Consider the following 24,718-nt stretch of genomic DNA (forward strand, 5'->3'; position numbering starts at 1 on the left):
ACAAACTTGGTTTACTCCTTTTTTGCTATTCTCTCTTTGATCCAAGTCTCTCTCTATTTTTCTCCCATTTCTCATCTCTCTATCCCCTTTCCCTCTTCTTTCCAGGTGAGGTCGGAGAAGCCTGTGTGTTCTCTCTCCTTGGCTATGACACGGAGCATGAGGGGAGGAGAGCTAGGCTGGTGTGTTGGGGTCGCCCCGCCAGTGAGGTCTCCGTCGGAGCGGCTCCATCGGAAACAGAACGAGGACTCTGGCTTCAAGATCAAACGAGGCAGACACTAAAGACTGACTGACTCAATAGATGGAATCATTTCATCTGGTAGAAAATATAGAAGTTGCTCCACTCTTACTAATAGCCAAGATACAAATTGCATTATTCCCCTTATTTTCTCAATGTGGCAAATCTGCTAGTCTGCAGTCTTGTTTTAATTTGATTTTGGGGCTGTGGTGGTCTTCAGCCTTCATTCTACTCTAGTGTGTCTTGAATTCCTGTAACATGGCTGAGTTCCACCACTAACGGGTCCTATGTTTTCTGACTGTTTCCCATCCAGTTAATCCACAAAGGCTCATTCAAGTTGCGCTGGAGACATAATAATCTTAGGATGAAAGGCCGCGGGGTCAGGCAGGTGGTGTCCATGGATGGAAGATCCCCAGATTGCTGAGGGTAGTGAGCGACCACTCCAAGCGTCTCTGTATCCGTCCGCGTCCACACCAAGGGGCGGATTCCAGCCACCTCCGGATGAGACGGTACATCGCATCCTGAAGGTTGAAGCGAGAAATGTTTTACAACATCCACACATCAGAAAACATCTCCACAACCTCCCTCACATCAATAAGAGCCATGTGTTTCCTTCCTGACAGTTGATCATGATTAGGATCCTTGACCCTAGTGAAATAATCCTCTTGTCAAACGAACTCGGTAATCTCAGTGTTTAGAAGTTTTCCTGTACTAACTTAGGGAAGCCGTGTTGCTTTGTTTAACCCAGACATTGAGGTTCAAGAAGAGTCTGACACCAGAGGGGCACTACAGTTCAGGTGGAGATCTCTGTTATGATTGGAGTTTCAGAGAGATTGAGAGAAGCCTTCACGGTCCACTGAAACCTGATGAGAACATGGTGCTAGCCGGCCGCTGAGGGACTTGGCAAACTAACACACATCACATAACTCAGGCAATATGACGTTGACACAAGTAGCAGGGACGAACACGAGAATATTAATCAGATAAGCGGTACGCTTCACTGTACCTCAAACGTGAAGTGAGGGAACTAAGAACAAGAGAGAGGTTTTTTGTCTGTGCCGTTAGTTGGCCGATTAATTGCTGTGTACGTCGTTTCCACTTACTTTCAACAAACACTTTTTACGTTGAAATCTGTGTTTTTTCTGTCCTCCCGCAGATGAGTATGCCAGTTATCTACAAGTAGAAGCGAGACCAAACAGGCATGGCGGATGGCAACCTTCCCCTCCGTTCCCCCAGGTGTTCTCCTACGCAGTTATGACGACACCTCCAGGGCAGAAAAACACCCCCCTTGGTTGGGCAGGCATACGCCCGTCTCCTGTGTCACGTACGAGGAATGGGTGTTCATCAGGACTTTAAACCTCCAGTCCACGAGGTTCGTCCAATATGCCCACCATTCTCAGTTTTAGTGCACTTACATTTGCGCAGAGTCCATAAGGGGAGTTGAACTATATAGGGAATAGGATATGCCATTATAAGCGACGGAAGGCCACATGCATCATTGTATGTCACTGTCTGGTCATTATATTTACATCTTTAAAAACTAAGTGTTTCTTTGTTTAAATTATGTCAATTAGGATTGTTCAATAGGATCTTAATTTTCATATTGAAACAGGGTGAGTGAATGAGCGTCTGTTCGCTAATTCCTCATATACTTATTAGCAAATCAATGCCACATTTCCCTTCGGACCAATGACTATCAACCAGCATATTTTAAGTCCATACTTTCCCAACACGGTTCATACTCTCTTATCCTCTCCTCTCCCTCCCCTCGTCATCCTCCCCTCTTCTCCTTCACCTCCCTCTCTTCCCTCCTTTCAGGCTATGTAACCCTTAGTAGCCCTGACTACGCAAAGACTGGCTCCCATCTGCATCAGCGATGCACATCAATGACACGCTTGACCCACGCTATCGATAGGTTGATCAGCGCGTTCAACCACCTGGCGAGTGTCACACTCAGTGAGAGAGGGGGACTTTATTAACTTTCTCTCCGATCTACCTGACTCGTTTTATTTCCTAAAACACTTCGACGGATTGACGGTAGTCAAATTGGACTCTGAAAGACCTGATGGTTTGACCTTTTAGATTGATGCTGTATATTTGTTGAGTTGTCTTTGAGTTTGCGTTGACGAGGATGTAGAGGCTTTTGATGATGAGTGGACTGTATATTGAGTTTGACCTATAGTGATATTGACTGCTATTGATGGCAGGTATTTGACTGTATGTTGTCGATGAAGATGACTGATTGAATCTATGCTTATATGTTGGAATAGTGGCGTATGATAATAGTATATGATGAGGGATACGTGAACTATAATGAGTGCCTGTATTTGATTGTGATTTGAGTTGCTTGTTATTTGATGTGATTTGTACGTTTGACTGTGTGAGTTGACATGATAGTTGACTTCAGGATGGACTGTATTGATGTTTGTGATGTATGTTGATAATTGTCCGTATTGATGTGATTGAGTTGACTTTGTATTGATTGTTTGATGAGTTTGAGTGAGTTTCGATGTGGATTGAGTTGACTTATTAATATGGTGATGAGTTAGCTGTTATTGATTGAGGCATTGGAGATTCGGACTGTATCTGAATATGATTGAGTTTGACTTGTATTGATGTGATGATTACTGTATTATGTATTCGAGTATGGCTGATTGATGTATTGATTTGCTGCTGAGTATTGAGTCTGATGATTTTGTGAGCTTGACTGTCAATTGATGTGATTGAGTTGACTGTATTTGATCTGTTGATTTGAAGTTGGACTTTTGATTGATTGAGTTGACTTTCATCTGATGTGATTGACCTGTAGTTGACTGGTATGATGATGGATTTGATGTTGGACTGTATTGATTGTGATTGCAGTTGACTGTATTTGCTGTTTGATGTGCTATTTTGAATAGTTGGACTGTATTTGACTGTTAGTGAGTTGACTTGTATGATTGTGATTGAGTTGGACTGTATATGAATGTGATTAGTTGACTGTCTGGCACTGTATTGAGTGACGTGAGTATTGAATTGACTGATATTGATCTGATAATTGACGTTGTGACTGTTAGTTGATGTATTTGATGAGATTGGTGACTTGTATTGGATGTGATTGAGTTTGGGACTGTATTTGATGTGATTGAGTTGCTGTATTGATTGATTGAGTTGACCTGTATTGATGTGATTTGAGTTTGACTGCTATTGATTGTTGATCTTATTGAGTTTGACTGTTTACTTGATGGTGATGAGTTGACTGTTTTTCTGATTGTGTATTATTGATGGTTGACTGTATTTGATGTTTGATTGAGGTTGACTGTCATTGTTGAATGATTGATTGATGTTTGACTGTACTTGGAGTGGATTATGACTACTAAGTGACATGATCAGTGTGGACTGTAATTTGGATTGTGAGATTTCCACCCAACTGTTACTAATGTGAAATTTCCAGTTGACTGTATGATGTGAAAGTTCCCACCACTACTAAGGTGAATGATCCAGGTTGACTGTATTGATGTGAGATGCCCACCACTACTAAGTGAATGATCCAGTTTGACTTATTGATTTGAGATGTGTGTCTCTCCCTCCAGGCTGGCTCTAGGTGCATGTGCAGCCGGGCTGGTGAACTCTACGGAGACGATGGCCTGGAACTCAGCAGCTCCATAGTCTCCATCAGTATAGAGAATGTATGTGCCAGCCTCGTGTGGTGGCGTACAGTGGGCGCTGAGCCCCTTCTCTTGCCAAGCTACGCTACACCGGAGCAGAGGACCCAGACCACCCCAACTCATCAAGATCACTGTCAACATGCCACACATAGACGGTGAAGACACACAGAGACTTCTAGTTTCTCTCTCTTTCTCTTTCTCTTCTTTGCTCTATTGTCTGACCAATCTTTCTCTCTCCTCTTCGTTCTTTTCTCACTCTCTATTCTTCCACTCTCTATCTCCCGCCCCTGCCTTTCTCTCTCCTAACCCCTTGTCTCCCCTCTCTCCTCTCCCAGCGCATGCTCCCCGTGGTCTCCACCCGTCCTCTGTCTAACTTTGAGCTGACTTGAGTCCTGATGTACTCGTGTGGGAACCACCGCTGTTCTAACCTGCTGGACTACACCGGAGTCAAGACCCGCCACGGCTTCATCACAGACGCCACAAAACCCTGAGGTGATCGGGAGACCTCTCCCTACCAGTACAGCGCCCCCCTGAGGGGATCCAGCATACTGCGCTTCTACAGGAACCTCAACCTAGAGGGCTGTTCTATGGGAGTTCACTAGTTACTATGACATGTCTGAAGCTACTGTCAGACTGTGGAGGGACCATCGGTACAGACGGGACAGTGAGAGAGCAGTGTGTGTGTGTGTTGTGTGTTGTGTGTGTGTGTGTGTGTGTGTTGTGTGTGTTGTGTGTGTGTGTGTGGGTGTGTGTGGTGGTGTGTGTGTGTGTGTGTGTGTGTGTGTGTGTGTGTGTGTGCGCGCGCCTGTGGGGGCACTATCAGAACAGACAGACAGGTGAGCTGCTCCACCCCACAATCCCACCAGACCACTGACCAATTGCAAATAAAGTATTGGAAGGGGTGTTCATGATGATTCTTGGAGAGATGTTCATGATGTTTCTTGGGAAGAGATGTTGATGAGATTCTTGGGAAGAGATGTCATGATGATCTTCTTGGGAAGAGAATGTTTCATGATTGATTTTTGAAAGATGTCATGATGAATTTGTTTTCTTGGGAAGAGATGTCATGATGACTTCTTGGAAGAGAATGTTTTGATGACTTCTTGGGAAAAGATGTCATGATGACTTTTGGAAGAGATGTCATGATGACTTCTTGGAAGAGATGTTATGATGACTTTCGTGGAAGGAGATGTTCAGGATTTACTTGGCTCAGTATTTGACATCCAGTTCTTTCCTGTCAGTTCTTGTAATTTTCCTATTCAACGCCTGAATCTTTACAGCCCACTCTCTGTTAGCTACCCCTCTCAGACGTTGTTCTTCTAAAGCCCATCTTAACCTCACCACTAATAACTAACCAAACACAGGGCTTTTTGATTCCACAACTCATCACGAGGCCTGCTATTTCTCTTGGCAAAATGGCTTCTCCAACATTCACAGCACCATATTTAAAACCTTCTGCCCTTTTCTGTGCTGTGCCCTTTAAACAGCTGCTGCTGTGTGAGGGAGGGACTGCTCTTACAGGTCTTAAACTCTCCCTTAAACTCCTCCCTACTTCTCTCTCCCTCCCTACTTCCCTCCCTCCCTCTCTATCTCTCTCCTCCCTCCCTCCTCTCTCTCTCTCCTCCCTCCCTCTCCTCCTCCTCCCTCCCTCCCTCCCTCCTCCCTCCCTCCCTCCCTCCCTGAGTGGAGATCTCAAACCCTGGTCACATGGTTCAGTGCTCCTGTCATGTAGATTTCCCTTGAAACCACCAGTCACTTCAGTGTAGTTAAACCCCAGTCAGTATATTAGTTCACTAGCACTTAATTAAGCGGGCTGCGGTCATAAAGAAATGCCTGCAGAGAGGAGAGATGCCTGCAGAGAGAGAGATGCCTGCAGAAGAGAAGATGCCTGCAGAGAGAGAGCTGCTGCAAGAGAGAGAGAGCAAAGGTCTTGGTATGGTTAAGGTCTCCTCACGCTAGCACACACACACACACACACACACACACACACACACACACACACACACACACACACACACACACACACACACACACACACACACACACACACACACACACACACACACACACACACACACACACACACACACACAGAGCGCTAAGGACATGTTGTGGTAAAGGTCTCCTCATGCTACAGATCCTCCCTGCTGTAGATCATCAAAAAAAAGACAAGACACCAACTCCATGGAATATCACTAAATTCTATGTAAAGTAAAATTCCATTTTGCAAGATAAATGAGACTGTAAATGGAAGAAGATGTGGATGAGTTATGGTACATAGGAAGTATAAGATAATGATATTTTATGGAGGCAGTCATCATCATTCTCTTCTAAAGTAAACTTCCTCCACACTTTATGACTTTCCTTCTGACAGGTTGTAATCCAGCGTTAGTCCATTTGTTTACGTTGAAACTGAAATAAGTTAATATTCTGACCAGACAGAGCTTTGTGGGAGAGGTCGGAGTTGATCAGCACTTGATAATCCTGAATGTCAGGGTCTGCCTTAGTACTGTGTACCAACACTGGTTGCACTTGGTCAATGTCCCTCCTATCTGCAGGTTTGACGTTCTGTTGCTAGTCGCTGGCAGCCATGTGACAACAGACTGAGGTGCTTTAAGTATCACTGGCCCAAATGGCACACTATTCCCTTTGTTTTGTAATGCATTTGACCAGGGCCCATAGGGAATAAGTTGCCATTTGATACATAGCCAGAGACTGAGGTGCATTAAGCTTCACTGTGTTGTTTTAAGTAAGATCCATAACTAAGAGAGAGAATGAGACCCCGCCAGGTACTACAGACATGTCTCTATTCACCCAGAAACCCTATACCCCTACTGCAGCGTCTGCCTGTGCACCTGTGTCACATCCATATGAGCTGTCCTACAGGTGAGTTGTACTGTAAGCTTCAATCAGTGTGGTCAGGAAGAACAAACAGAAACTCAATAGCTCTTGTCTAGAGGAACATTATTTGTGCCCCTGTGTTTTCTCTGACCTGAGAAGCCCTTAAGGGTCTGACCGACTGACTGGGAGGCTGGGGGGCTGAGTGGAGAGGTTGAGGAGTACAGAGAGACTGAGTCCGACCAAGCTTGGGGCCCCACACTGGCCTCTCACCGTGCTGGGACTGACTCTGTCTCTCTGTGTCTGTGTGTCATGGTGAGAGGCTTTGTCCCCAGCTTATCAGACCACAGGAATCCATTAGGTCTCAGCAGGCAGTGCCAGGGTCATACAGCAAATCATCTGCCTCAACTCTCTCTGGGTTCTACCAGTTCTCTGAGATCGATCTCTCTCTCCTCTTTCCTTCTCTCTCTCCTTTCTCACTCTCTCTCTATCGCTTTTCTCCTCTTCTTTCTCTCTCGCCCCCCCCCTCTCTCTCGCCCAGGGCATAGGCAGGTCCCATCATGAAGGGAGAGCTAGTGCAGACAGGTACCCCTCTCATAGGTCACCGGATGGAGCAGATACCATTCAAATCCCTCTACTTTCTCTCTCCTCCTTCCTTCTCTCTCTCCTTTCTCTCTCGCTCTCTCTCTCTATCTTTCTCCCTCCCTTTCTATCTCTTTCGCTCTCTCTTTTTCTCTTTCTCTCTGGTTCTTTTTCTTGCTGTTGTCTAGCTGTTGTTTAAGGGTTCCAAGTACAATAGAACAAATCAACCGCCTGGATTGTTATGTCTGGATAGCATGACTAACTTCAGAATGGGATGGCTTTATCCTCATTGTTGACAAATCAATAATTGAATAACACAACCAAACATTCACCAGTTGTAAATGGAATGGTTTGCTATTGTTGCTATATATCTGGATTCAACTCTGTTGAAAAGATACCATCTCTCTGAAATGTGGCCAGTGTAAATGTCAGAGTCAATGTAAACCCTCTTGAATCCATAAGAGCTCCAGTAGTACTAGTACAGCCCATACAGTACAGCACTGTGTATCTACACTGAGTGTACAAAACATTAGGAACACATTCCTAATATTGCGTTGCACCMCCTTTTGCCCTTAGAACAGCCTCAATTCGTCAGGGCACGGACTACAAGGTGTCGAAAGGGATGCTGGCACATGTTGAATCCAATGCTTCCCACAGTTTGTGTCAGTTCGCTGGATGTCCTTTGGGTGGTGGACCATTTTGAAACACACGGTAAAACTGTTGAGCTTGAAAAGCCCAGCAGCGTTGCAGTTCTTGACACAAACCGGTGCGCCTGGCACCTGCTACCATACCCGGTTCAAATGCACTTAATATTTTGTCTTACCCATTACCATCTGAATGCACACATACACAATCCATGTCTCACTTGTCTAAAGGCTTAAAAATCCTTCTTTAGCCTGTCTCCTCCCCTTCATCTACACTGATTGAAGAGGATTTAACAAGTGACATCAATAAGGGATCATAGCTTTCACCTGGATTTACCTGGTCAGTCTATGTCATGGAAAGAGCAGGTGTTTTTTATGTTTTGTACACTCAGTGTATATTTAAACCATTGCTAACCATCCCGGATCCGGGAGCATCCTCATCAAAAAAGCTGACTAGCATAGCCTAGCCTAACGCGACAGGGATATCATATAATATAATTTTCATGAAATCACAAGTCCAATACAGCAAATGAAAATAAACATCTTGTGAATCCAGCCATCATTTCCGATTTTTAAAATGTTTTACAGCGAAAAACACATATGTATTTCTTTAGCTAACCACAATAGCAAAAGACTCAACCACATATTTTCACAATTTTTTACCGCAATAGGTAGCTATCACAAAACCGACCAAATAGAGATATAATTAGTCACTAACCAAGAAACAACTTCATCAGATGACAGTCTCATAACATGTTATACAATAAATCTATGTTTTGTTCGAAAATTGCATATTTGAGTTATAAATCATAGTTTTACATTGCAGCTACCATCAAAAAATATCCCCAAAGCAGCCAGCCAATAATTACAGAGAGCAACGTGAAATACCTAAATACTCATCATAAACATTTATGAAAAATACATGTGTACAGCAAATGAAAGATAAACATCTTGTGAATCCAGCCAATATTTCTGATTTTTTAAAGTGTTTTACAGCAAAAACACAATATAGCATATATATTAGCTTACCACAATAGCCAAACACACAACCGCATTCATTCACCGCAAAGGTAGCGATCGCAAAAAAAACAGCAAAAGATATCAAATTAATCACTAACCTTGACCAACTTCATCAGATGACAGTCCTATACATCAGGTTATACAATACACTTATGTTTTGTTCGAAAATATGCATATTTTTGAGCTGCAAACCGTGGTTATATACATTGTGTATATGTAGCATCGATTCACCAGAATCTCCGGAGATATTTTGGACAGTCACCTAATCTAATCAAAGAACTCATCATAAACTTTACTAAAAAATACATGTTGGACAGCAAATGAAAGATACACTAGTTCTTAATGCAATCGCCGTGTTAGATTTTTAAAAATAACTTTACCATAACAAACAGCTTACGTTATAGCGAGACAGCGCCCGCAAAAAGGAAGGAAAATAGGACTAAACATTTTCCACAGAAATACGAATAACATCATAAATGGTTCTTTACTTTTGCTGAGCTCCATCAGAATCTTGTACAAGGAGTCCTTTGTCCAGAATAAATCGTTGTTTGGTTTTAGAATGTCCTCTTCTCCTGTCGAATTAGCAACCTTAGCTAGCCAAGTGGCGCGAAGATGTCCATCTCACCTAACGCAGAGAACGGAAAACTCCAAACTCCTGAATAAACGTTGAATAATCTGATAAAACTATATTTGAAAAAACATACTTTACGATGATATTATCACATGTATCAAATAAAATCAAAGCCGGAGATATTAGCCGTCTATACCGAACGCTTTTCAGAAGCCAATGCTGATGTCCTTCCCGCGCCTTGCTAGACAAAGGAAATTGTGGTCACGTCATTCCAAGAGCTCTTGTTCGACCTCAGATCAAGCTAGACACCCCATTCCACCTCCCACTGCCTGTTGACATCTTAGTGGAAGGCGTATGAAGTGCATGTATATCCATAGATTTCAAGCAATTGAATAGGAAGGCCCTGGAACAGAGCCTCGATTTCAGATTTTTCACTTCCTGTCAGGAAGTTTTCTGCAAAATGAGTTCTGTTTTACTCACAGATATAATTCAAACGGTTTTAGAAACTTGAGAGTGTTTTCTATCTAATAGTAATAATAATATGCATATTGTACGATCTAGAATAGAGTACGAGGCAGTTTAATTTGGGCACGGTTTTTACAAAGTGGAAACAGCGCCTCCATATTGACAAGAAGTTAAGTGGTATGATGCTGTCTGATAGTAAAACTCATTGATCACGCTATATGCACTTCAGCACTACGTAAGCCACCGTAATACCCTCTACATGTCACCTGCTATATTTATTACATACATAATCACATGAATCTATAGAATATAGATACAGACCAAGCCATAATCATATATCAAGTTATGAGTGGGTCTAACTACTGTTCCATGAGGTATTTGCAAGCTCCATACAGATAGGCAGCTTGTGAATGTTTAGTATAGGCCTATATATTAACTAGTACTAGGGACCTTTTGTAAACACCCTGCTTGTTGGATGTTTAAGTGTGTGGATGCTTAAATGCATTTAGCAAAGTTTGAAGTTAAGGAATGTACTTCTATCAGTCTCTATTTCTCTCTCTTTCTCTTTTTATTTCACTATCTCTCTCTCTCCCTCCCTCTCTCTCTCTCTCTATTTCTCTCTCTCTCTCTCTCTCTCTCTCTCTTTCTCTCTTTCTCTCTTTTCTTCTCTCTCTCTCTCTTTCTCTCTCTCTCTCTTTCTCTCTCTCTCTTCTTTCTCTCTTCTCTCTCTTCTCTCTCTCTCTTCTCTCTCTCTTCTCTCTCTCTCTCTCTCTCTCTCTCTCCTCTCTCTCTCTCTCTTCTCTCCCTCTCTCCTCTTCTTCTCTCTCGCTCTCTCTCTCTCTTCTCTCTCTCTCTCTCTCTCTCTCTCTCTCTCTCTTTCTCTCTCCTCTCTTGCTCTCTCTCTTTCTCCCTTTCTCTCTTTCTCTCTCTTGTTCTCTCTTTCTCTCTCTCTCTCTCTCTTTCTCCCCCTCTTTCCATTCAATTCAATTTAAGGGCTTTATTGGCATGGGAAACATATGTTTACATTGACAAAGCAAGTAAAATAGATAATAAACAAAAGTGAAATAAACAATAAAAAATGAACAGTAAACATTACACTCACAAAGTCCCCCCCCAAAAAAACATTTCAAATGTTATATTATGTCTATATACAGTGTTGTAATTATGTGCAAATAGTTAAAGTAAATAAAAAATAAATAAACATAAATATAGGTTCTATTTACAATGGTGTTTGTTCTTCACTGGTTGCCCTTTTCTTGTGGCAACAGATCAAAAATCTTGCTGCTGTGATAGCACACTGTGGTACTGTCTTTCACCCAATGGATATGGGAGTTGATCAAAATTGGATTTATTTTCGAATTCTTTGTGGGTCTGTGTAATCTGAGGGAAATATATTTGGCAGGAGGTTTGGAAGTGCAGCTCTGTTTTTTTGTTTATTCTTTCCAATGTGTCAAGTAATGATCTTTTCTTTTCTCGCGATTTGGTTTGGTCTAACTGTGTTGCTGTCCTGGGGCTTTGTGGGGCCTGTTTGTGTATGTGAACAGAGCCCCAGGACCAGCTTGCTTAGGGGGTTCTTCTCCAGGTTAATTTCTCTATAGGTGATTGCTTTGTTATGGAAGGTTTGGGAATCGCTTCCTTTTAGGTGGTTGTAGAATTTAAAGGCTCATTTCTGGATTTTGATAATTAGTGGGTATCGGCCTAATTCTGCTCTGTATTCATTATTTGGTGTTTTACGTTGTACACTGAGGATATTTTTGCAGAATTCTGCATGCAAAGTCTCAATTTGGTGTTTGTCCCATTTTGTGAATTCTTGGTTGGTGAGCGGACCCCAGACCTCACAATCATAAAGGGCAATGGGTTCTATAACTGATTCAAGTATCTTTAGCCAGATCTTAATTGGTATGTTGAATTTTATGTTCCTTTTGATGGCATACAAGGCCCTTCTTGCCTCTCAGATCGTTCACGGCTTTGTGGAAGTTAGCTGTGGCGCTGATGTTTAGGCCGAAGTATGTATAGTTTTTTGTGTGCTCTAGGGTAACGGTGTCTAGATGGAATTTGTATTTGTGGTCCTGGCAACTGGACCTTTTTTGGAACACCATTTTTTTTGTCTTACTGAGATTTACTGTCAGGGTCCAGGTCTGACAGAATCTATGCAGAATATGTAGGTGCTGCTATAGGCCCTCTCTCTCTCTCTCTCTCTCTCTCTCTCTCTCTCTCTCTCTCTCTGCTCTCTCTCTTTCTCTTTTTCTCTCGCTCTCTATCTCTATTTTTCTCTCTATTTCTCTCACTATTTTGTTTTCCTCTCTCTATTTATCTCTCTTTATTTCTCCTTTTTTTTCCTGTCCCTCTGTAGCTTGAACCTACTATTGCTAGTTTTCTGTGCTACTGTAAAGTTACTGTAAAGTTTAATGATGTTTAAATGCATGTTAAATACAGCTTGATTTGATGTATGTCTCTCTCTAGGTGTTGAATCTGGTCCAGTCCTATGTGACCCTCCGGGTGCCCCTCCACGTCTCCTATGTGTTCCACTCCCCGGTGGGGGCAGGGGGCTGGCAGCATTTTGACCTGCAGTCTGAGCTACGACTCACCTTCGTATACGACACTGCCATCTTGTGGCGGGACGGCATCGGCAGCCCTCCTGAGGCTGAGCTACAAGGCAAGTCTCACATCAAATTAAATATATTCAAAAGTCATTTCAGTCTTCACAGAATGAGGCAAAAACAAACAAACAAATACAACACTGTCTGGTGTGCTTCGAGCATAGATTATATGGTTATGTTATTGCTTCTACAGCAATGAATGAGGATGTGTTAGTTTGGTGTGACAGTGAGACCTACGGGGTGCATTCTGTAGGTGGCCTTTACTGCACCTGTCTCAGTGGGTGGGCTATACTAGTAGGGATGTGTTAGGTCAGTGTGACAGGGAGACTGACCGGCTGTATTCTGTAGGAGCCCTGTACCCCACCAGTATGCGTATCAACGWACAGGGTCGTCTGGTGGTCAACTTCAGAACAGAGGCTCGATTCAGAGGACTGTTTGTCATATCACACTCTGGTATGTTCACATTATCTACTCTTTTCATACAGTACATCCATGGGCTTAAACTAGTAACCCACCATATGTATCAAGTGTCTCAGAGTGGGAGTGCTGATCTAGTATCAGGTAATCTAGTATCAGGTAATCTAGTATCAGGTAATCTAGTATCAGGTAATCTTAAACATTGTGATGTAAAACTGATCCTAAGTCAGCACTCCTACTCTGACACGCTTAAATCTGTACATATTCCCCTTCAGTTCTCTATTAGCCTAGCCTTACCTGTGTCTGTACCCAGCGTCCTCTCTGTCGTCCATGGTGATGTGTGCGGACCACCCTGGGGTGACCTTTAACCTCAGCCTGGTGAGGAGCGAGCCCACCTACAACCAGCCCATGCAGCAGTGGACCTTCACATCAGACTTCGCTGTGAGGACAGCATCTTCTTTTCTTTTATCTTTAAAACTGTGTTATCAATATATTCTTATTTTTTCATCTGGTTTCTCTGTGTCTTTAGTGTAAAGACTTGGGAGTAGCATATGCCATTTACAGAATTTCTTTCTTAAGTCGTAGTGTGTTATCGGCACTAGTGTAAAATAACTCAAAGTAAAAAGATCATTTTTGTTCTAAATGACCTGATGAAATAAAGTTTCAACCTGAAGTAAATAACTGTGTCTTATGCCCCCTCTCTCTCCCAGGTGCGTGACTACTCAGGTACATACACAGTGAAGCTGCTGCCCTGTACCTCTCCCCCCAGTCTGGAGTACTCCCTGCCTCCTGTCTGTAACCCCAGAGAACCTGTCACCTTCGACCTGGACATACGCTTCCAGCAGGTCAGATCATCCTGGGATTAACATTACTACAATCTTAGAAAAAAAAAGTGGTATCTTCTAGAACCTTAAAGGGTTCTTTGGCTGTCCCCATACGAGAACCCTTTTTGGTTGCAGGTACAACCATTTTGGGTTCCATGTAGAACCCTCTGTAGATTTGTGTTCTACATGGAACTCAAAAGGGTTCTACCTGGAACCAAAAATGGTTCTACCTGAAACCAAAAAGTGTTCTCCTATGGGGACAGCCGAAGAACCCTTTTGGAACCCTTTTTTCWAAGAGTGTACATCAATATCATGTCTGTGAGATGACAATCTTTGAGTTCACACAGAGATGTACTGTAGTGGGAAACAGCTTAGGAGATGTAGGCTGATGGTAACACTGTGATTGGTCTGTTCTCTGATGGTAACTGAATGGTATGTGTTGTCCTATACTAAGATGATCAAACTTTGTACTGTGTGTGTCCTATCCCAGGTGAGTGACCCGGTTGCGGCTGAGTTCAGTCTGAACACTCAGATGTTGCTGCTGTCTAAAAGAACTCTGTGGCTGTCTGATGGATCCATGGGCTTCGGACAGGAGAGCGACACAGCCTTCTCACAAGGTACTGTAACGCTACAAACCAACACAGCCTTCTCACAAGGTACTGTAACGCTACAAACCAACACAGCCTTCTCACACACACCACCTTCTCATGGGTCCTGATCAGAAGTAGTGCACTACATAGGGAATAGGGTGCTATTTGGGATGGAGGTAGCCCCATTGACTATCTGTTTTATTGATTGATTCATTACTGTATTAACTCAAAGCTGATCTCCTCCCAGGGGATATGATCTATGGCAGAGTGATGGTGGATCCAGTCCAGAACCTGGGAGATTCCTTTATCTGTAACATAGAGAAGGTGTTCCTGTGCACCGGCGCGGATGGATACGTGCCCAAGTACAACCCCAACAACAATGAGTATGGCTGTCTGGCTGATGCTCCCTCGCTGCTCTACAGATTCAAGATCATCGTAAGTACAGTACTGTACAGTACAGGGCCCATAGTGCTCTGGTCAAAAGTAGTGCATTATGTGGGGATCATTTGGGATGCAGACAAGGATGTAGTACAGGGTAAATTCACATAAATACCCTATAGACCTTGACATGGTCCAATGTTGGTACAGTGTTTACTAGTGTTTCCCTCTTCTCCCCCTCCAGGATAAGGCCCAGCCAGAGACCCAGGCCAGGTCGTTTGGTAACGTGGGGTTCAGGGCTCTGCTGGCTGTAGACGACCCTCAGGCCCTGGCCCTGGTCAGACAGCCTGGATCTGACGGCTTCAGCATGGAATCTACAGCACTGTTCCAGGTAGATCTCCCTGACCATACGCAGCATAACACAACACACATCCTGCTTATTTACACTACACTATTTATTGATGACAATTCCTGTTATCTTTGAATCTTGACGTATTCTTTCTGCCAGTGGTTCTAAAGCAAGCGTGAAAAGAATAGTGGAGAAAACCATCCCTGTCTAATTCCTATTTCTAACACTCTCTTTCACTGCTTTAACTTGTAAATGAATGATATACACCCATTGATTCTTGACGAATATCACTTATAAATGCCTCATGAGAGTCATTACATTTCTCCAGGCCCATAACAGAGGCAGGGTGTCGCGTTGTTATTGTTTCAATGAAAGACTCTAGCTTTAATGATCAGCAGTAGGACCAGAAATTGTTCCTTTCATTGTCAAGTAAACTACCCAGCCCTTATGACTAACCCTGTTCCTCTGGTGTCCAGGTGTCAGCAGGGAGAGAGTGGTTCATCCACACCATCTACACTGTCCGCTCCAGAGAGAACGCCAACAGGGGCATCGGGAAGAGAAGTCTGGAGTACCACACACTCATCCAGCACAGCAGTATGGCTGCAGGAGGCCACTCCCTGACCCAACACAGCAGCATGGACAGAGAAACCCAGCGTCAAACTATGGCTGCAGGAGGACTGTCACTGTCCCAGTCCCAATCTCGCTCCAGGCGGTCAGCAAACGGGGTGCCAGACCTAACAGAGGACATCGGCCTGGACAACAACCGTGGCACCAACATTCTCCATATCTCCCTGGACCTCAGCCGCCAGCGCCGCACCAGCCCTGACCGGGAGGTCCTCACTCGGGGTGTGGTGCCCAGGGAGCTGAACCATCCTGTGGAGAGCGAGGACGGCCTGGTCTTGATCATAGGGATCCTGGTGGGCCTCCTACTCACCATCCTCATCATCATCGTCATAGTGCTAACCGTACGGTCCAGACAGGAAAAGAAGAAGATGGAGGTTCCCACGGCAACGTCATGCTCCACTGAGCCCATGATGACATCAGGGTTCACTAGCGGTGGCTTGGACAGCTCAGAGGTCTGATAGACAGACATACTTCGACATGACCACTGAGACAGACAGACTGACTGACAGATAGACATTCGCCACAGAAAAATAAACGCTGACAGATATATTTTTTATTTTTTATGTGCCTATTTTTTTTATTTTTACATTGGGACATAAAGAGAGGGAGGAGACAACTGAAACAACACAATCAACAATGAGAGTTTAGTTCCGTACAAAAACCTACTTGAAATATTGCAGCTCTTCTGCTCTGCTGTAGGGGAGACCATAGAGGTAAAACAATCTATCTATATGGGGAGACAGCCCCAACTAGGGAAGTACCTGTAACCTGTTCTGTTTAAGGCACTTGCCCACGTTTATTATTGCTTTTATGATGTCACACTTGATCCCAAAAATGTTTATGATTTGTCCAAAGGTGCTAAAGCAGCAGATGCCTCTGTCCTGTAAGATGGATGGTGGTCCAGTGAGTTGGTAAAAGACCATGTAGCAGGGCTATTCAGCTCCAGGCCTGTAGGGCAGCAACACTGCTGGTTGTCTTTTCTACCTTGTAGTTAATTGATTGACTGATTGACTGATTAATGTTACTGATTGGCTAGAGAGTCCCACAATGTAATCAGTTCCTGATTAGAAGGAAAGAATGAAAGCCAGAAGTGTTTCTACCTTCCAGGCCCAGAGTCGAATACCGGTATTCCTGGTATTCAGGATTCAGTATGAACGCAAAATTGTCATAGAACTGTCATAGTTGTTAATGTGTATGTTTGTTATCCCGTGTCAAGCCACTGTCAATAGTCTGCTAACACTGGGAATATGTCCTACTGTAATGTCCTACTATAATGTCCTACTGTAATGTCCTATTGTAGCTCTCTGTCAGACCTGAGTTCAAACACTGTTTGAAATCTTTCAAATATGTTTGCTTTAGCCTGCCTGGAGTGCACAGTGGGACTTTTATATTGGTTCCATTACAACAGGCAAGCTCAATTGATCACAGCGTTAGTATTTTACAGGATTTAAAATAGTATTTGAACCCAGGTCTGCTCTCTGTACTGAAGTATGGAGACTGATTCATGTTGAAGTTCAACAGGTGCCTAAGAATCCACTGGATGTTATACTGTAACATGCATCCCAAATGGTACCCTATTCCCTATTTTGCACTGTAAGTAGTGCACTATTTAGGGAATAGGGTGTAATTTGAGACAAGTGCTTAGATTTTTTCTATCACATGGCTATTCTATGTGATGTATAGGACCCCTACAGTAGGTGCTAAAGAAACACTTTCTATTTGTTTTGTTTTGTATGTATTAATGTTTATCATTTGTGCCTGCCTTTGATTTTATAATTGTTTAAACTTGTATAATACTATGTAAAGCAGGTTTGGGTGAAATTGTGGGGGAAAATGTGTCAAATCTACTGTAGGTAATTCAGACTTTTTCTATCCAGAGTTCCAAGTTTATCACACATTGTTTTTTGGATAATTGTTCTCTCAATAGTCTCATAATCATGGTTAGTGACTTTCTATGTGTCCGTCCCAAATGGCACACTATTCCCTATTTAGTGCACTACTTTTGTTCAGCGTCCATAAGGAATTAGGGTGCCATATAGGGAATAGGGTGCCATTTTGGACACATCCTATATCAGTGTGGTCCTGTATTTGAATATATACAGTACAGCACTGAATTGAATGATCTAATGAGAAAAGGTACTGTATATCCAGTAGGGAAGAGTGGGGTAAGTTGACCCATTTTTTTACATTCAGCATCACTCCGTCAAGGGAAATATAGTATTCTTTCTCAAAAAGATATCTATACTGAAAAAAATATAAACACAACATACAACAATTTCAACAATTTTAATGAGTTACAGTTCATATAAGGAAATCAATCAATTGAAATGAAATCATTAGGCCCTAATCTATGGATTTCCCAACACTGGGCAGGGGCGCAGCCGTGGGTGGACCTGGGAGGGCATAATTCCACCAACTTGGGAGCCAGGCCCACCCACTGGGGAGCCAGGCCCAGCCAATCAGAATGAGTTTTCCCCACAAAAGGGCTTTATTACAGACAAAAATACTCCTCATTTTCATCAGCTGTCCAGGTGGCTGGTCTCAGACAATCCCGCAGCTGAAGAAGCCAGATGTGGAGGTCCTAGGCTGGCGTGGTAACACATGGTCTGTTGTGAGGCTGGTTGGACATCCTGCCAAATTCTCTAAAATGACATTGGAGGCGCCTTATGGTAGAGAAATTAACATTCAATTCTCTGGCAACAGCTCTGGTAGACATTCCTGCAGTCAGCATGCCAATTGCACTCTCCATCAAAACTTGAGACATCTGTGGCATTGTGTTGTGTGAAAAAACTGCACGTTTTAGAGTGGCCTTTTATTGTCCCCAGCACAAGGTGCACCTGTGTAATAATCATGCTGTTTAATCAGCTTCTTGATATGCCACACCTGTCAGGTGGATGGATTATCTTGTCAAAGGAGAAATGCTCACTAACAGCGATGTAAACTATTTGTGCACAAAATGTGAGAGAAATAAGCTTTTTGTGCGTATGGAAAATTTCTGGGATCTTTTATTTCAGCTCATGAAACATGGGACCAACAATTTACATGTTGCGTTTATATTTTTGTTCAGTATACATTTTTTTCAGGATGTTGTGTATCCCTGGAAGTAATCAGAATTCATGTAAACATTACAGTTTTGAAAAACATAGCTTGTCCAAAACAAAGTGGTATCTTGGCACAACTTACCCCTACAAATTTCTGCACTGAAAGAAATATTACCACTACCTTTTTAAAACCATGCAAAATCTTTATTTCCCAAATCGCAGAGGAAATGCCTTGCATTAGGCCTGGGAAGAAAACATTTCAATTTGCTCAACTTGCCATTGTCTCAACCATTTACTCAACTTAACCTATGGAAAACATTTAGACTTTATTAGCCCACACAGCTACGTACAAGGATGCACTTTCACGCTAGGTTTAGGACCTCATATTAAAGCTTATAGACACCCCAACTGATGTATAGAAAAATCTTTAAATGATCTACTTTGGTTTAGTTACAACCATCATGAAACCTCTTAACTCTTAACACAATAAATTAATTTGACTTGGTGAAAATCTGTTTTTTGGAATTTACTTGCTTACCACTTTTTCCATGTGGTTTCTTCCTTCACAGACTCCATGAAATGATGATCTCTTCCCAAATATTTGGTCAAATTATTCATTTTGTGTATGGTTTCCTAGAGACAAGGGTGGCTCAACTTACCATACTCTCCCCTAGTGAGTTGATTTTAAAGACAGCTGGTCTGCAATGTACAGTTTATAGCAGCTCTGGATGGATCCACTAGGCACAAACAGCATAGATAGTCTGTTCTATGTACTGTACTTCTATGTTCTGTGTCTGTATCTGTTCAGCATGGTCAGGGATTTCTTTGGTCAGTGATTCTATAGGATGTTGACTAGCTTAGTGGTAAGAACTCATAGCTATGTCTATGTCTGCGTCCCAAAAGGCACCATGCCATTCTGGGCACACTCTATTTCTCTACAGGGCTACAAGGTGACTGATCTGTACTAAATGTTCTCCAAAGGTTTTACATTATATTTTGTATCGTATTATAAAAACATTCTTAATGATCCATGAAGATGGGTGTGTCCCAAATGGCACCCTATTCCCTTTATTGTTCACTACTTTTATAGTGCACTACTCTTGACCAGGGGGGCCCCCGTCAAAAGTATTGTGCGATATTGAGAATTGGGCACAATTTGGGACTGTAGAATATGTTTTATCACAATGCAGTTAAAGGGAAACCAACTATGACCTACCACAATCTAAGTCACGTATTTTAGAGATATCATTACAACATTACAGAAATATGTATTTATTTTATCACATATTCCATAGGGATTGCCAATAATGAAGATCTAATATTTGTTTCCCTCCACAGACAATGTTCTATTTAGCCACAAACCCCATAAAATATGTTACAGACATGGTTGCCACGTTTACACTGAAATGATGCATAAAGGAAATGTATAGACCTAGTATAGACCATCACCTTGTCAATGGATGTCCCAGTCATAATACAAAGATAACATACAATGACCTCCATACTGTATCGATAGATGCTGAATACATATACCCACTGCTTTATAAACTTCAGATGTGTATATTGTTTGCTGTTTTATTTTTTAAAACATAAATGCTATGCAACTTACAATATCATACCACTAAAGTAGTATTGAATACCAATATTTCTTTATATTTTAATATGCTTATTTTTTGCTGATTTTATATCTTGATTTTAAATCATGTTATTACCATCACCTTTATGATTTCAGGATTTTGTTGAATGCATTTAATGCCTGTGTGAGTGTATAACACACACACACACACACACACACACCAACACACACACACACACACACCCACACACACACACACACACACACACACACACACACACACACACACACACACACACACACATTCTATATACACAGAAACATGTACAGTACCAGTCAAAAGTTTGGACACAACTACTCATTCCTGGGTTTTTCTTTATTTTTACTATTTTCTACTTTGTAGAATAAGACATCAGACTATGAAATAACACATATGGAATCATGTAGTAACCAAAAAAGTGTTTAACAAATCTGGAAAATTTCAACAACTTTGAAAGTTTCTTCAAGTTCAGTCGCAAAAACCATCAAGCGTTATGATGAAACTGGCTCTCATGAGGACCGCCACAGGAATGGAAGACCCAGAGTTACCTCTGCTGCAGAGGATAAGTTCATTAGAGTTACCCCTCAAACATTGCAGCCCAAATAAATGCTTCACAGAGTTCAAGTAACAGACACATCTCAACATCAACTGTTCAGAGGAGACTGCATATCTCAGGCATAGTGAGAATATAATTTGTTTTTCTACAGGACAATGACCCAACACACCTCTAGGCTGTGTAAGGGCTATTTGACCAGGAAGGAGAGTGATGGAGTGCTGCATCAGAGGACCTGGCCTCCACAATCACCCGACCTCAACCCATTTAAGATGGTTTGGGATGAGTTGGACCTCAAAGTGAAGGAATAGCAACCAACAAGTGCTCAGCATGTGTGGGAACTCCTTCAAAACTGTTGGAAAAGCATACCAGGTGAAGCTGGTTGAGAGAATGCCAAGTGTGCAAAGCTGTCATCAAGGCAAAGGGTGGCTACTTTGAAGAATCTCAAATATAAAATATATTTTGATTTGTTTAACACTTTTTTGGTTAATACATGATTCCATATGTGTTATTTCATAATTTTGATGTCTTCACTATTATTCTACAATGTAGAAARTAGTAAAAATAAAGAAAAACTCTTGAATGAGTAGGTTTGTCCAAACTTTTGACTGGTACTGTATATATACACACATATGTATTGCAAATAAATATACCGTTTGGATGTTTTGGGAATTTTCAATGTTAAAGGCATATGTGCTGTAAGTATTTGTAACATAGACCTAAAGCACAAAGTGGTCTGCAAATAAAGTGTTTTCAAGAAAATCAGACTGCTGTCTTGTTTGAAAACCAGATGTTGTGTATGTATTTGGGCTTTTTGGGAAAGGCTACTTCCCAAATGGAACCTTATTCCCTACATAGTGCACTACTTTTGACCAGAGCCCCTGTATATCACACTACTTCAGACCAGGGCCCATAGGGCTCTGATCAAACATAGTTTACTATGTAGGGAATAGGAATCCATTTGGGACACAACCAAAATCTTGTTTCTGGGAAAACACGTGATTTATTTCATAACGTTCCTTCTCCAATGCCAAGACTAGAGTCAGAGAAGCTGAGAGGAGGAGAGTTAGGTGGGCTAGAGGAGCTGTTGATGCTGAGTGCATCCCAAATGGCACCCTATTCCCTAATGGCCCTGGTTAAAAGTAGTGCACTATGTAAGGAATAGGGTGCAATTTGAGATCCTGCACCCTGTTCTCTGTGAGCTGCAGCTGCACTCACAAACTGGAACATCACAGACATAGCTGCTTTACAGATAACTTCGACAGTATTTTTTTWAATATTTTGGGGTTGAGACAAGAAAAGAAGACTTTTGTTCCAGTGGMATGATACAGATCAGACGGTAAAGCAGAAAGATGAGGAATACACTGCTTCTGATCATGGCTGCACTGACTGCAGTTAGTGAGCAGAACCCAATGTGAGTTATGTTCTACCCATGCTAATTCTTTGTAGATATATTTTACTTGCATCATTGGTAATTTTCTGTCATGTTGCGTTCTCAAATATTACTACAGTGTGTGTGTGTGTTTGTGTGTGTGTGTGTGTGTGTGTGTGTGTGTGTGTGTGTGTGGTGTTGTGTGTGTGTGTGTGTGTGTGTGTGTGTGTGTGTGTGTGTTCAGTGTGCGGTTGGTGACTTTTAAGATGAGGGAGGACAATCTTTTTTTAATGAGCATGGCCTTATTTCTATTACATCATATTGGATGACTGTCATTCATATTCCATTCACCCAGTTCAATGTCATATCGATAGATTTAGGCAACTGCATGATACTCAAATTTTCCCTATACCCATCATGAGGTTGCTACAACCGAGTCTATGAATGAAATTTTACAACGTAGGTGCACACAGGTCGAGAGAAATTTGAGCAATCAAGGTGACAGACACGGATACATTCAATACTGCCTTGCACAATCTTGCCTGCATCTAGCTGATCTAGGGTGTAATCATTAGTCCAAGAGTTGCAAACAACAGTTTCTATTTGACAAATACAGGTATGTTTATCCCTGTTTCGTTCTATTTGCTTCCGTTTAAGAAACGTTTTTCAACAAAATCGGCAGAGTGAATACACCCCTGATCACACACAAACACAGTTCACTTTCATAGCAGCCACATAAATCCGCATGATCCCTTTGATCGTTGGATAATTCCTTCTCACATCTACACGCTCTCCTCTCACCATTTTCATTCCCTTGTGGACAACACAACACGTCAGCTGTCTGTGACCAGGCGATAAAACCTTTCTAAGCCAAACCTTCATATAATAGCCGCTAACCGCTATGCACAGCCTACATCGTTGTCACCATTTTAGCTAACGTCAAGTCAACATAGCTACTAGAAGTAGTGCATTAGTAAACCCGCTACAATCATGCWGTACAACGTACAGTGTAAACCAAAATTAACTTGACTTAACAAAACTGTTCAACTATTTTCTTTCTCTCTCTTTAAGTCAACTAGTCACCATATTGTTTTCTCTGCAGTGCTAGCTAGCTGTAGCTTATGTTTTCACTACTAGATTAATTCTCTGATCCTTTGACTGGGTGGACAACATGTCAGTTCATGCTGCAAGAGCTCAGATAGGTTGGAGGACGTCCTCTGGAAGTATTCATAATTACTGTGTAAGTATATGGAAAGGGGTGAGAACCAAGAGCCTCCTAGGTTTTGTATTGAAGTCAGTGTGTCACACCCTGATCTGTTTCACCTGTCTTTGTGATTGTCTCCACCCGCCTCCAGGTGTCGCCCATCTTCCTCATTATCCCCTGTGTATTTATACCTGTGTTCTCGGTTTGTCTGTTGCCAGTTCGTTTTGTTCGTAAAACCTGCCAGTGTTTGTTTCCCTGCTCCTGCCTGTTTCCCTGCTCCTGTCTGTTTCCCTGCTCCTGCCTGTTTCCCTGCTCCTGCCTGTTTCCCTGCTCCTGCCTGTTTCCCTGCTCCTGTTTTCTAGTCCTTCCCGGTTTTGACAGTTCTGTCTGCCCTGACCCTGAGACAGCCTGCCGTTTTGTACCTTACCCAACCGTTCTGAATTATTGACCCCTTCCTGCCCTGACCCTGAGACTGCCTGCAATTCTGGACCATGTACACTCTTCCTGGATTACTGACCCCTGCCAGCCTTGACCTGTCATTTGCCTGCCCTCGTGGTTGTAATAAACTCTTGTTATTTCTACACTGTCCGCATCAGGGTCTTACCTAAATGTGATACAGTGTATCCAGAGGAGGACAGAAGCTAGCTGCAGTGGTGTAAAGTACTTAAGTAAAAATACTTTAAGTACTACTTAAGTCGTTTTTGGGGGGTATCTGTACTTTACTTTACTATTTACATTTTTGACAACTTTTACTTTTACTTCACTACATTCCTAAAGAAAATAGTGTACTTTTTACTCCATACATTTTCCTTGACACCCAAAAGTACTTCTTACATTTTGAAGGCTTAGCAGGACAGGAGAATTGTCAAATTCAAGCACTTATCAAGAGAACACGTGGTCATCCCTACTGCCTCTTACCTGGCGGACTCACTAAACACAAATGCATAATGTGAGTGTTGGAGTGTGCCCGACTATCCGTACATTTTCAAAACAAGAAAATGGTGCCGTCTGCTTTGCTTAATACAAGGAATTTGAATTGATTTATACTTTTACTTTTGATACTTAACTATATTTAAAACCAAATACTTTTAGACTTTTACTCTAGTAGTTTTTTGCTGGGTGACTTTCACCTGAGTAACTTTCTATTA

General features: G+C 42.2%; 3 protein-coding genes across 3 annotated transcripts in view; all 3 read left to right on the plus strand.

The window, feature by feature from the left end:
• Window positions 1-4,041, plus strand: part of LOC111949822 (FRAS1-related extracellular matrix protein 2-like) — an 11,830-nt gene extending 7,789 nt beyond the window's left edge. The window contains exon 9 of the mRNA XM_070433863.1: window positions 3,808-4,041. Within this exon, the coding sequence (XP_070289964.1) occupies window positions 3,808-4,041 (234 nt within the window). The remainder of the gene's footprint in view (window positions 1-3,807) is intronic.
• A 221-nt stretch (window positions 4,042-4,262) lies between these two features.
• LOC111949577 (FRAS1-related extracellular matrix protein 2-like) lies at window positions 4,263-20,441 on the plus strand. Its single transcript, XM_070434112.1, has 9 exons — window positions 4,263-4,546; window positions 12,466-12,658; window positions 12,951-13,055; window positions 13,333-13,460; window positions 13,730-13,864; window positions 14,334-14,460; window positions 14,681-14,868; window positions 15,056-15,202; window positions 15,637-20,441. Exons 1-9 carry the CDS (start codon window positions 4,490-4,492, stop codon window positions 16,240-16,242), a joined length of 1,686 nt encoding a protein of 561 aa, XP_070290213.1. The 5' UTR covers window positions 4,263-4,489; the 3' UTR covers window positions 16,243-20,441.
• A 1,808-nt stretch (window positions 20,442-22,249) lies between these two features.
• The window catches only part of LOC111949975 (complement C4-B), a 28,778-nt gene continuing 26,309 nt past the window's right edge, over window positions 22,250-24,718 (plus strand). The window contains 1 exon segment of the mRNA XM_023967333.2: window positions 22,250-22,408. Coding sequence (XP_023823101.2) covers window positions 22,347-22,408 — 62 coding nt within the window. The 5' untranslated portion in view covers window positions 22,250-22,346.

The sequence above is a fragment of the Salvelinus sp. IW2-2015 genome, linkage group LG22 (genome assembly GCF_002910315.2).
Source record: "Salvelinus sp. IW2-2015 linkage group LG22, ASM291031v2, whole genome shotgun sequence".
In the NCBI taxonomy this organism is placed as follows: Eukaryota; Metazoa; Chordata; class Actinopteri; order Salmoniformes; family Salmonidae; genus Salvelinus; species Salvelinus sp. IW2-2015.